The sequence below is a fragment of the Sceloporus occidentalis genome, unplaced genomic scaffold (assembly GCF_023333645.1).
Source record: "Sceloporus occidentalis isolate IW3139 unplaced genomic scaffold, rSceOcc1.0.p SCAF_43, whole genome shotgun sequence".
Lineage (NCBI taxonomy): Eukaryota > Metazoa > Chordata > Lepidosauria > Squamata > Phrynosomatidae > Sceloporus > Sceloporus occidentalis.
This window is the reverse complement of record NW_028317023.1, coordinates 126501-140767: the sequence shown is the minus strand read 5'-3', so window position 1 is coordinate 140767 and position 14267 is coordinate 126501. Positions and strand designations below refer to the sequence as shown.

Genomic DNA, 14267 nt, shown 5'->3' with positions numbered 1-14267 from the left:
ATACTGAACATGTTCTTTTTTCGTTCAACGACATTTACTTTTTATTTTATAGCTTTAGTGGTACAGGACTATGCAGAGTCTTCTAAAACACACCAGATAGATCCAAGAATACATGGTACCACTCCCTGAGATATCATGGGATGTGATGGTTCCAGCTGTGGAGGCAGATGTGATGTCAATGGTGAAAAATATAAATCAGTATATTACTGTAAACCATAATAATGCCAATGGAAGATGTTTTAAAGTGCCCATATGGAGCCCCACCAACAAAGAATACATATTCAAGTATTTTTTTTTTTAAATCCCTCTCCAGGTTTCCGGGGGGCGTAGAATGACAGTTCCTCTTTGAAATTCATTTATATATTAAAAACACTTTTTTTTCCCCTAAGTATGAAAAAACTAATATAATTTTTGTTGCAATCCACACATTTCTGAAGATAATCATCTTTTTTTTTGGCTTTCTTTAGTTGGGAAGCACAATCTAGCACAAGATAATGGATATGTAACAGGCACCGAGCATATATGTTCTCATTTCAGTACTTACTGCTTTACTCCATTATCTTACAGAGAAGAAACTTCTATTTCAGTACATATGTTTAAATCTTTATTTTTCAGTGCATGAAAAATAATTTCATAAGCTAACAGTTTTTAATATTAACAAATTCCCAACATGTAATAACCAACATCTACACATTTCTGGAACAAGTATAATTTGCAGACACTGCCTGTTATCTATTGATCTTGGTAATTAATACTAAGCAATGTTTTTAACACAGTGGTTCTCGCTATAGACTTCTAGTCCTTCTGCATTTTATTTTTCCTTCTGGTATATTAAAAATATTTTTCTACCCTTTTTGCTTCTAAAAGTCTTGTATATCTAATGACCAGGTAGATGTTGCATTTTCAAAAATGTTCATTTTTTTGCAGATGATATCATCATTTGAAAACCAAAATTAATGAATATTAAAAAGTGTATGGTTTTCTGAGGAGCCAATGTAAGCAGATGTCTCTAATCCCTTAATAAATCATGCCTGACAGCTGCAAATTTTAAAAGTTCTAATATCAATACACTTTTGTTCAATAAAGTCCCAGTACCACTACTTTTTTAGCTCAAAAAACAGCAGTCCTCCCATGAATAGGTACTTAGATCCCCAGCTTTTAGCCCTTTTATTTGAAATACATAAAATATTCTCTAAATGTCATCCCTGACTATTTGGCCTTGCACAGAGACCCTATCTTTGGTATTTCGTGCATAATACAAACCAAAATAACAGAAATAAAACATTGTAACCCCAAACGTTGGGTTGTGTTACTTTTTGTGGCAGTTAAATTGGCATTACGTTATTAGGCTAATGAACTCAAGATTTACAAAATACTATATGATTGTGTTTGCTAATTGCTTCAAGCTAAAAACACATGGCTTTGCTGCTGACGGTCACATTACATCCACTTAATCCCAAAAGCAAAAGAATTGGCAGTGCTTTTTATATTTATTTAGCAATTGCTTTGAAATTGAGTACAAAATTAAATGTCCCAATAATTACACTTAGTCAAATTCCATCGCAATCTGGAATCGCACAAGCGGTAATAACAGAAAAGCCTCTTGTTTATTGCCTGAGCTTTATATAATGCAATATAGGTTAAATAAATTGCACTTTGCACAAAACATGCAAGTGTCAACTCAAAAGATTGCATTTTGGCTTAGCAGAAAAAATACTGCATTACTGCTTGTGATTATCCATATTATATGTTTTCTTTTAACCAACTGCTATAATAGTGTATATAATCACACACGTTGCTACAGTTCTGTGTGTTGCATATAACCCCTTAAGGACAATGGTTTGTCCTTAAACCCTTTAAAAACAATGCATGGACAGGATTTGTCATGAAGGGGTTAAGTAAAGGTGGAAAAGGACATTAGTAGTGTAATATTTTCAGTATGTACCTACTTGAATTGATCTAGGTGATTTAAACATAATTTCTTTTCCTGTTGGAACTGCGGCTCCTTTAATGGTTATAGGTTGTCTCTTGTCTGATCCTCCATACGCGGTGGAATAATGTATAGTTTGTCATTTATAATTGCTCATTTAACACTACAAAACATTGAGAAGGTTACCGCTCAGCGTGATCGCAGTGCTAAAGAGGCATAGAAAGAAGGCAGGTTTTTAATTCTATGAATGTTTTTCTTTCTAATCATAATGGGATAATCTCTGCATATGTTTTACCTGTGGCTGGGTTACGCAGAGGATATTACAGTGGAAAACCCGAGTAAATTGTCTTCCTAATATGAAAAAAGGTTAGCTCCATCACAGACATCAAGTTTTTGGCATACGTGGGTGACCTTTTATAACAGAGTTATTGTAAACTTTTGGCTTTCCCTTTCAAACATGGATACTAGACAGCTTCCTGGATTATTTTATATTAAATTGGACTCTAAACAAGCAATATTTGTGTAATGCCAGCATTTAATTGATCAACTTTAAATTCTGGGATGATAATTATATAAAAATAGATTTGCATGGTTTTGTTTTCTCCCGATGAAGAATTGCTAAAAATTCTTTGGGTTTGCCAGCACTCTGTCGACATGTGAACGGGCCAGTTGTGTATAAAACGTGCGCTTTTGCCTAGAAAGTGATTACCATATTTTATGTTTAATCAATTTTTTTTAAATATTTATTTGTAATTTTCTTTGCTGAGAACCACTTCACCAAATAACAGAACCATAATTTAATTCACATGGTATCATTTTTAAATTAATATAATGCTATAATTTTATAGATTGGGTTGTATTTTACAATATTAATTTTAAGCCAATTATCTATAAACTGGGATAGCATTTTAATATTTCAATCAAGTGAGTCTATTAAGTATATCATTATTGTTTTAAATGCTATTAATCCATATAAATTTAGATTTTCTTTAATATGGATTATTTCATGGTTCTTTCATTGTATTAAAATGAGCTTTTGCTTTTACTATATTATGCGTCAATTTTTCCGGTAACAACTAGGACTTTCTTGCCAGCCTAAGAATTAGTTTTGTTTGACTAAATCTAAGTAACTGTCTGAAATAAAAGTAAAGCAGCTGGATATTTTCCCACAATACTCATTTTAAACACTACAATATCCCATCATATTTTTCAAGCTGTGATGTAAACCGTAATATACGACCTCAGGCTTTTAAATAAAAATTAATCCATTAAGACATCCACAATTACAAGTGGCAGAAAGCTGTTACTACAATCAGCTTTATTTTTTGTCAAAAAAAAAATTATTGAACTTTTATTTTTAAAAGAAAATCTTAATGGTCACTATATTTAAATACTGTTACACCTTAAATTATTTAACATCATTTGACTTTTTCTAAATGCATTTTGCAGCCGTACGGTGGCAAACTAGAAGGATCGTAAATTATTTTCAACTTAATTCACACAGATAATTGAGATTTACATTAAATGTAAATTGAAAAAAAATATATTTAAACATTTAATCAGTCTACTGATCTGCTACAATTACCGTATTGGCTCGGATATAGGCCGCCCCCCCTATATAGGCCGCACCCTAAAAGTTTGGTGCTTTTTAAAAGAAAAAGTTTTTTTAATAGACATGCTGCCACTCTGTCTCCCCCCCCCCCCGAGATATGCTGCCACTCTCCACCCCCCCGAGATATGCGGCCACTCTGCCCCCCCAGAGATATGCTGCCACTGTCGTCCTCCTCTTCCACTCAGCGGATGTGCCGGCACCGGAAGTTGTATACGCGTATTGCGTAGATGTCCCCTGCCGGCCCCGTAAGACACCCGGGAGTCTGCTCTGGTAAGTCTTGGGGGCAGAGGTAAAACGCATCGTGCGGACGTTCACCGGCTGCGGCAATGCGCATAAACAACCTCTGCTGCCGGCACATCTGCACGATGTGCTTTAACAATCTCCCTTGGCGGGACTCCCCCCGTGGGAATTCCCGGCAAGGGAGATTGTTAAAGCACATTGTGCAGACGTGCCGGCAGCGGAGACTGTTTACGCGCATCGCCGCTGCCGGTGAACGTCTGCACGATGCGCTTAGACAATCTCCCGTGCCGGCACCCCCTCCGTGGGAAGTGATGGCAGGGGAGGCTGTCTGAGCGTATCAGAGAGTAGGATACGGGTCCCCTGCACCGCTGCGGGGGATCTGCATCCTAACCCTGCTGCCTGCCCGGCGCCCGGAACTGCATGTCCCGGGTGTCGGGCGCTAGACCCCGAATATAGGCCGCACCCCCACTTTAAAGAATTAAAGTGGGGGGAAAAAGTCCGGCCTATTTTCGAGCCAATACGGTATATTTTGCTACCATTAAAGAAATTCCAATGCAAAAATCTTCTACAGGCTTCTACTTAAGCAAAATCACAAACTTGGGACCTACTGCATAATTTATAGTTCTTTTTATTATTTTGATGTAATCCTTAATTCATGACCCAAAATGCCATATAGTCATTCTTCCCAGAAAACCACGGACTTCTGTCCAGTAATATTGTGCCTTAATGCATTGTTTCTTTTAAATTTATGAAAACTTGTGTTTTTTTAACAGTAAAAATATACAGAAATTGTGGCATCGTTTGCTTGCAAAATCAGTTTCTATACTGGATAATTCACATTGTATATTGCAAGTACTATTGACTTACATGAAGTACCACTTAACAATTTAATAAAAAGTAAATGTCTGGAATGACAAGAACCATTAGTAGCTTGACAGGAACCAGCCCGCTAACCTTTTTGCCATGTGTTGTAACTTTTGTTTTATGTAGAAAAATATTTTATGTACTGATTATGCATTTTAATAATCCGTTTCCGGCTTTTTATAGCTTAAATAAACTAAGCCAGTTTTGAACAAGTGTGGATGCATGTAGGGCTATTTAATACATTTCTGAATCCCTTTTATTTTTTGTTTAATGTGTGCGATTTTACATTAGAAATGCAACGACTTCTTTCCAAAAAGGAATGAATGGATTGTTTTATTGCCTCATGCCTCTTAGACCCAGTTATATTGTTCAGAATATATTATGAGAAATTCAGTGCAGGGATGGTATTAATGCAGGAAATGGAATTATCCTCATCTGTATCCTTTTTGATCAGTGTGTGTGTGTGTATGTATATATATACATATATATATACATATCACATTTTTCCCATTCTGTTGAGGTGTATGAATTAGAAAATGGCACTTTTTGTTTTCTGTACTTCCAAGTGTTGACTTCAAAAGAAAAATGTTTTGGTATTTTCTCATTAATTTTGTTTTATCAATTTTGATATACAAAGTTTCCATTTAAAAGTGTTACGGTGGATTACAATCTCATTAGGCTGTAAATGTCACAGCAGACTAACCTTGTGTCATCTGACTTGGATTTTAGCTCTGGAGCAGAATCACAGGTTTGTGCTATAAAAAATTTGCTACAAAATTCTATAGTCGTACTTGCTTTGCCCTATTTTAAGGCAGTCCCATTAGAATTTTGAGTTGAGTTGTACATTTACTATCAGTACCAACAAAAAATACAATTATTAAATAGCTATTTAAATCACAATTAAAGTCTAGCTGTGTCTGTTGTTAAAGAAGCCCCACTCTGCTATAGAATAGATATTTTAACACTGCCATATCGTTAAAACCTGTAATTCTGCTTCAACGGCATAAAATTGTTCTTCCAATGTTCTTCAACTGCTCTTCAATACATGCAGTTGAAACTTGGACATGTGAGCGCGTCTACAAAGGCAAGGTTAGCCATTAACATCGAAAAGGAAAAGATCATTTCTTCATGTCCCTGTTTATGTAGTTGAAAGATTAAGTCTGTATATTTGTGCAATAACTACTTGCCATGAAGATGGGTGCAGCTGTTAAATACCCTGACTACTAACACAGCACAAGATAAACTCAGAAGTGATGTACTTTTTTCCCCCCATATTATTTTTCTCTTTCCTGAGAATTTATGAATAAGCTCAGTTCCCCAGTGTATTGTGGTGTCCGACATTTTTAGCAGTATTTTATATATTTTATTTTTTTTTTGCTGTATCGCATTAAGTCTTAGGCATTTATAGAGCTTATTTGTTATTTGCAATCACAGATAAAAAAAAAAAAGAAATCCTCACAAAGACCCAACTGACCAAAAAAAGTGTCATTTTTGTACACGTAGTTTTGAGAAGCCTATGTTGTGTTGCTGTGATTCCTCTTTTGTAGGTTTTGCTTTCTTGGTTCTTGTTAAGACATATAGTAGAAGTTTTTTTTGTCTTTTTTTTTTGGCTGGCAACAGTGGGAATAGAGGTCCTGTCAGCAGAATGGCATTGTTCTGTCTTTGTTTGGGTAGCCATAATGTTTGTTCTCAGCACTGTACAACGGTCCCTATATGATATGGAGAAGCAATATCACTGTATGAATCTCACACAATGTATTATTATTATTATTATTCACTAGCACCCTAGGTGTGATAATTGAAGTAAATATCTTTTATACAAACACACTCTTTGGTGGTCCTGTCGTTATTTTCAAGTCTGTGGTCCCAACAGCAAACATTTACTACTAAGACCTTGTATATTCAGTATCTTTTATATGCTGCATGTAGTGTATTTAACTGTAAACTCTTTTCCCAGACAACACAGGTAAGCCAAGTCATATTATTTATAGAATTGACTATAGTGCTTTAGGTTGTATGCTTAAATGAACAGTATTAAAATGGCTCATAATCAACATGTCCGCTATGCTATAATGAAGCTGATCATCAATTTAAAGTGGATTATCTTGGGTTTGTGGGTTTTTTTTGTGTTATGTTGCATGCTTGTAATGCGCAGAACAGCAAAACTTACATCGAGTTTTGCATGGTGTCCCTTAGTTCTGGTTTTCCTAGTGTGATATAGACGCAATGAATCCAGTTTTGGATACAGATGAGTGTCGCATTTCCTAGATGGACTTCTGACACAAAGGGTTGTCCTGAGCTGATCTCAGAAGTGAAGCCAGAGTATTGTCATAAATAAAGAATATTTGCGACAATAATGGCATTTGCAGTATAAATATTTACCAGACTGCATTGCACATTGTATTATGTGTAACACAGTGTCCAGGAGGTTTCCAGGCAGGTGAGTACACGTGTGAACTATACACCCCCTCACAACCATAGGACAATAACTAAAGCAAAGACAATTATAGTGTAAGCTCCCCTCTAAAGAACCCAATGTACAGAAACCTTATATATCATTCTTAACAGTGTGCGGCAAATAGCTATGTAAAGGTTCTCTTTCTGTGTGCGTGAAGTAAGTTGACACACGTAGTTCATATCAACAGTCGCAACCGTTTTTTGTTCAGATATCAGTCTCTGGCTTTATCCTACCTTATCCCAGCACTTTGCCTATATATGCGGCATTGGTGCATAACTGAACTTTGACGGTTGTGTCGACTCGGCGCTGACCTCCATAGTGTCATTGAGACGGTTGGGGAGAACCGCGATCTCCTTTTTAACCAGCTCGTAGATCAGCGGCTCTCTTGAAGCTTCTAGTTATGCCGCGCCCTGAACCTGCTGTCCAAAACTAGAATACACCACTGTCACAGTGAGTTATAAAGGTTTCAATATTAAATATATCAAATGCTGGAAAATGTAGGTATTGTGAGTTATATTTTTTTCCCTATTACAATTCACTCTTTAACCCAGAAAGGTCAAGTTGTATTTCCTTTACAATAATTAACGAAAAGTGTACTTATTAATGCACCCTGTAATTATTTCACAGCTGTAAATCACGACAAATCTACTTAAAACTTGTGGCTTGGCAAGTCAGGGTAGCTAGGAGGTATAAGTTGTACTAATAAATATTAAGATTGTATGGCATCCCCAAAGAATATTTTTTGAATGGTCACTACTGTTAAAATAAAAATGTAGCATCTATCATTATTTTACCACTGAGATGGTGAATACTGCACAGAATACGATTGAAATTGCATCAATAAATTATCCCATAAATACATTTATAAATTGGTACTTATTGAGTGTAATTAATATGTCCTTACTGTATGTCTTTAAGCTACTTATGTACCCAATTGGATTTTTGAAGGGCTAGTTGGATACTAAATTTCTTACTTACCAGTTTAGTAATGTTTACATTTTAAAAATTACTTTTAAAATGTTTTAAACCTTACTTCTGGTTATCACAAAATATATAATTTTATTGTATACACTTAGATTGAAATGGACGTTGTATAAATGTAATGTATATATGTCAGTACCAACATGTAGTCTGTGTTAACATTTATTTTGCAATGTATCGACATGTATGTTTGTGTCTTATATAAATGCTTTCACACTACATTCAATTTAACAACCTTGCACAAACTCGTAGGTGTAGGGCCTTCCATGCAGTAGATACATTATCACATATCTTTAAAATGTTTAATTAAAGTTGAATAAATCAAATAGGGATGATGAAGAGGGGTTCTACATGGAGTGTTGGGTGCAAAAGTGAGCGAGGAGGAAAATCAAGATGGATCAAAGGATTTGTTAGAATAGAATCTGTAGGAAGCTAGGACTGAATTAGAGTGGATTAGAGTTTAGATGTTGAATTTAAGGGAATGAGAAGGGCAGCTAAATGGATGGAGAAGAGACCTATAGGAAGACAGGGTATCTAGTGGGGTGCAAGGCATCTATAACAAATAATGTTTGGGGCTGGTGGGATAGGGTGGAAAGAGTGAATCATAAAAAAATGTCTGTGATGCAGCTCTTTATTATTATTATTATCTTTTATTTATATAGCGCCAACAATTTACGCAGCGCTTAATAAAATACATAAATTCAAGGGGTCTGACAAGACGAGAATTGACAAACTAAGACAAACCGATACATTAGGTGGAGAGAGCCCTGCTCGCAAGCTTACAATCTTGAGGGAATGGGGTGACAAACATAAGGCACAGAGAAAGGGTGAGAGGTAGTGTGGGGGTATCAGTGACGGGTAAGAGGTAGTGTGGGGGGGTATAAGGCACAGAGAAAGGGTGAGAGGTAGTGCGGGGGTATCAGTGACGGGTGAGAGGTAGTGTGGGGGGGTATAAGGCACAGAGAGGGTGAGAGGTAGTGTGGTGGTTGTCAATGACAAGGAAGTTCTAGCTGCTAAGGTGGACTGCTCTGAAGAAGTGGGTTTTGGGATTTTAGTTGAATGTTGGAAGGGAGGGTGAAAGCTGAAAGTTCAGTAGAAGTAAATTTCAGAGATATGGGGCAGCTCGAGTGAAATCTTGTAGACGGGAAAAGGAAGAGGTGATAAGTGAGGAGGAGAGCCTTTGTTAGGGCACAGTTAAGGACTGGAAGGAGTTTATGGTTGGAGATGATAGGAATAAAATTGGTTAGGTTGACCATGTTGGTTAGGTTTGGTGGTTGAGAGTGATAGGAATAGGGAAGAATATGTGGGGGACAGAGGTAGCAGAGCAAACACAGGCAGGTTTCACATATAAAGGTTAGTGTAGAGGTACTGGGATAGCTGTGATGGCAGAGAGATGGAGAGGGATGGGATTTGGAATGGTTTAATGGGGAGAAGTGGGTACTAAAGGGATCCAAAGAGTTGGTGCCCTCTACTGGCATGTTTAAATAGATCTGGTAATTAACTGTCTATTTATTAGGACAACACTGAGGCGGTGGGAGAGGGGCAGGGAGGGCGGGCACAAAGTCAGTTGTTGTGGGGAAGATGGAGGAGTGTAATGCTTTAACTATAACTTTGCTGGTCCTAGGCTACAGAGATGCATTGTTTATTTACTGGGTGCCATTATATAGAAAGTACATAAAAGTACATAATTAACACTTGGCTAAAGATTTCTATTGCTATCCATAACTTACAATTACATTGTTAGCCCTTATCAAAGAATTACAACAAGAATAACATAAATGCACATCTCCTTTGTGCCTATGCTGCTAAAAGATTATCTGCCTTTGTTCATAGAACCTTAATCCTAACATAAAAAAACACAAATTTACATTTTGAAATCCCAGTGAATTATATATACAATTTACATAGTGATATAACCACAAACATCTTGCCATAACCCACCTGATTTGGCAGACCAATCATTTTGTTGAATATTAAAAATCAAAGAAAATATTTCTATAATTCAGTGCCCTTCATAGCTACAGCAGAAGCAGGGCAGGGTCAACTAAATACATGTATAAAAATGAACACAGAATTGTATTGAGTGCCATAATGCTTTTTCAAACAGAATACACATTTGGCAAATAATATACTTACATACTCACTATCCTGTCCTAAAACCAAAAATATAAAAAAAAAAATCCCTCAACACTAGCCACTGGATCAAAATAATGCATTGGTTTCTAGCAGAAAAAAATTGCTTGAGGATTATATAATATACTCCCATCATATGCCGCTGAAAAAAATGAAAAGCATTATTTTATTGTAAATAATGTGTATATATGTATGTATATATGTACATAAAGGCTCTCTTTACCTAATGTAACATGCGCCTAGTTCTAGTTTTGTCATGCCCTTGAATATATGTATTGTAAGAAGTGCTACATAAGTTGTTGGCGCTACATAAATAAATGATAATATAGATATGTAATATAGTATTGCATATAAGGGAAACAATCCACAAAAGTGAATATAACATATTAGTACCCCAAGCATGCGCCTCATAACATAAGGCACTATTGCTACTTCTATAGTGCTGCCATTGAAGGTAGCACCTCTAGCTACGATTACAAATTTGGTGCGAAAACCACAGCATGCAGCCTGCAAACTTAAAGACCACAATGGGCTCTATTTATGGGGCAACATGTTCAGTATTACAAGACGTTTGCATTCATAGTACGGTATAGAACGCATATGTTGACAGTGTAGATAAGGTTTCCAAATATTCAAAAAAGTTTAGCGCAACAAGATTTTCAGTTGAGTGTTCACTTCACCAAGACTGCCCAAAAAAGGAAAATATATACTTATCCAGATGATGTGTCCATATCTTATACATGCTCTTATACATAAGAGTAACAAAACATACAAGGTCATAGAGCTTTCTGCATAAATATATATGTATCCCATATATATTTTTTTATATAAAAAAATATATATGGGATACATATATATTTATGCAGAAAGCTCTATGACCTTGTTGTATGTTTTGTTACTCTTATGTATAAGAGCATGTATAAGATATGTATAAAATGTATAAGATTTGGACACATCATCTGGATAAGTATATATTTTCCTTTTTTGGGCAGTCTTGGTGAAGTGAACACTCAACTGAAAATCTTGTTGCGCTAAACTTTTTTGAATATTTGGAAACCTTATCTACACGGTGTGTGTATATATATCCCCACCTTGGTAATGCACTCGCATCTATAGGACCAATTAAAGTTTGCTCCAACATGACTGCTGAGGTAGCACAATCCTGTTCGACACTTCAGTCATAAGGGGGAATATCTTTCTGTTTAAGCTCTAAAATCTCCTTCGAAAATATTCACGGAGAAGAGACGTTGCATAATTATATTACAAGTATTTATTAATAAATAACAATTGTTTAAGTAGACTTTCTCACGCTCCATGCAGCACAGTCTGTTGTGTATCACGATCAAACTGCAGGGATTACAGATTTGTTATATCTATTAAATTAGGTCCAATGTCTAAAATTGGTTAAACATTCCAAGGATCATATTTAAAGGGGAACTATCACTTTCTAAATTCTAACCGATCTTAATTGTATACATTATATAGCGATATATGTTCACGGTGTTTCCTTTTCACAAGTATTAATTTAAATATGCCCTTATTTTCTGCTGTGCTTTGTTTGGCTACGGTCTGGTTTTAAAGAGCCTCATGGAAAAGGATATGTTTCTCTTTAAAATACCATATTGTATACAGTAATGTATTTTAGCATTGACAAAGACTTTGTTTAATCTCATTTTGTTTTGATAAACTTCTGTTTTCTGCAGACCTGTGATGTCACCACATCCTCATGGGTACCATCTGATGTCAAGAGATATCTTTGAGGTCCATAAAGACCCCTAACAGATCTCTAGTCAATAAGTAAAGACAAATGTGTAGAAGTGCCCAAACACCTTGTTAGCCCTCCTTCTAGAAATACAAAAAAGGAAGCATTTTGCGTATTGTGTATTACTGTATATGATGGTTGGGGGCTATGTTGCAAAGCACAAATTGTGCTTAATTTTTTCAGCAGTGTCAGAAATCATAGGAAGGTTTTCTAATGTTTTTACACATTGATAAGAGATGTTATATGGGTGAATATGGTTGAAAACAAAAGTCATACCTGTTTTTAAATATTTTTTTGTGTTTACACAAAAAATGAGAAACAGAGATAACATGTTTAAATCTCATGAAAGCTCTAGAGTACCCTTGTCATGAAGATGCTTATCTGTCTCATATCCCAGAAAAAAGATGGTTTCCCACATACAACCAGTGACATCTTGTGGTGTGTACGTGCCACAACCAGAAAAGTAATTCATTATTGCAGTTTTCTCCATAGTAAATTTTACTTAAAGTGTAAATAATCTTTAAATAAAGCAACTATGTAGCTTAATTTACAAAGGAATTAAGTTATATTTTTGCATCAAGGTGTATAACTGCTGGTTTATACATTTTATAAAGGCGTAATATTAAAATATATTTTAGACAAAAAGGTTTTTAATTGTACCTGTGCATACGCTGTTATGTTGAACTTTTTTAAATTACACAATTATGTCTGGATTTTCTAGATTGTAATATAATTAAAAACATTTTAAAAAAGGGTTAGATGGTGATATTGACCAAGTGTGCAAATTTATTTGGTCAAAAGACTGAAGGTCAAAAAGGGCAGCCTTACATATTTCATTGCCACCTGGAAGTATTTAATTGTGTTTTTATTAAGTATTTCAGTGTATTTTTAAGCATCATTTAAATCATGAGGGTCTTTGATTTTGCTCATTCTCCATATCAGTGGAGGTTGTTGGGGGGACCTTTACCTTTAGAAAGTCTAGAAATAAACCCAGTTTTACTTGACTGTGTATTATCACTTATTTATGTCTGCCATGTTCCACTTGTTTTCCCATGCGTGGGAAAATACAGCCTCATTTCATGGATTGTTTTTGCATGCCCACATGACAGGTGGGAGGAAGGGTGAAAATGCCAGATGTCAGAGATCATGATGTGGAAAAAATGTGTCTAATGCACACATTTTTACAACTTTGAAAAACAAGCACAAAATAGTCCAGTACTGGCCACCAGGCCATTTTTATGCTAATCAGGTTGACCTTTCATGTACGAGTACATTTGTAAGGATTGACATGAAAGGGTCAAGTTTTTTTTTTTTAAAGGAATAAACAAATGGTGAAAGCAATACTTGGCAGTTCATCAAAGAAGTAATGACAGATTATACATTAAAAAAGTCACAGCCACAAATAGTCTTATTATATAAAATAACATGAATGTGATGCGCAGCAAAAACAACATTCCCAGAGAATTTCCATTAGTCTGTTTTTATGTGAGTTATGAAGTATGGCCTCATCAATGGTTAGAAGTCCATGTCGCCACTCCCCTAAGAGCACCCCAGTCACCCTCACAGTTTGCAAATACATAAAAAGTATTGTTCAAAATGTTGCTTTAGAGCCTGTCAAAATTTTCTTATTGTCTAGGATACACTTTAGAGATATTATTTTTCATGAAGTCTCAAGTCACTTCATGAAAGCCTTCCTAGGTTCCACACATTAGAGGGACTCGCGGAGCTTATTTTTAGGGAACGCTCTTAAATTAGATAAAATATTTCAGAATTTGTATTTCAATTTTTGTTTCCAGCACGCTGTGCAGAATTGCAGATGCAGTTCACTGAAGCGGTTGCTACAGTATCTGAACAGAAAGATCTAATATCAACGTTGGAACAGGACCTCAGCACCATCCAGTCTATGTCTTCTGTTCAACGTCCAGATGCAGAGGTATAATGTTTGTCATGCATTTTGGTACCCTACAGATAATTTAGCATTGTGGATTTCACAAGTCTTTTGTGGAAAAAAACAGAACAAACATAAATAACATTTGCTATACAGAATTGCTTTTTAAAGTGTTTTTGTGGTTATCAAACAGGGAGCTGCTATCACCAGCAGCATGGAGAAGATTCCAGAGCCCATCAAAGAAGCTACAGCTGTGTTCTATGGTGAGAGACCTTTTTTTTTTGTTTTTGTTTTTTTATGATGAGCAGATTTGGAAGCAAAGGATCTTGATAACCACATTGGAAATAAATTGAAAAAGCATTGTATAAATAATGGCACAAGACCTTAACTGTCAAACTG

At 35.7% G+C, this 14267-nt stretch overlaps 1 protein-coding gene across 1 annotated transcript in view; it reads left to right on the top strand.

Moving 5' to 3' along the window:
- The window catches only part of LOC149289645 (protein CASP-like), a 188111-nt gene that overhangs the window by 156119 nt on the left and 17725 nt on the right, over positions 1 to 14267 (top strand). Inside the window, exons 15-16 of the mRNA XM_089490354.1 lie at positions 13777 to 13913; positions 14062 to 14131. Coding sequence (XP_089346480.1) covers positions 13777 to 13913; positions 14062 to 14131 — 207 coding nt within the window. The remainder of the gene's footprint in view (positions 1 to 13776; positions 13914 to 14061; positions 14132 to 14267) is intronic.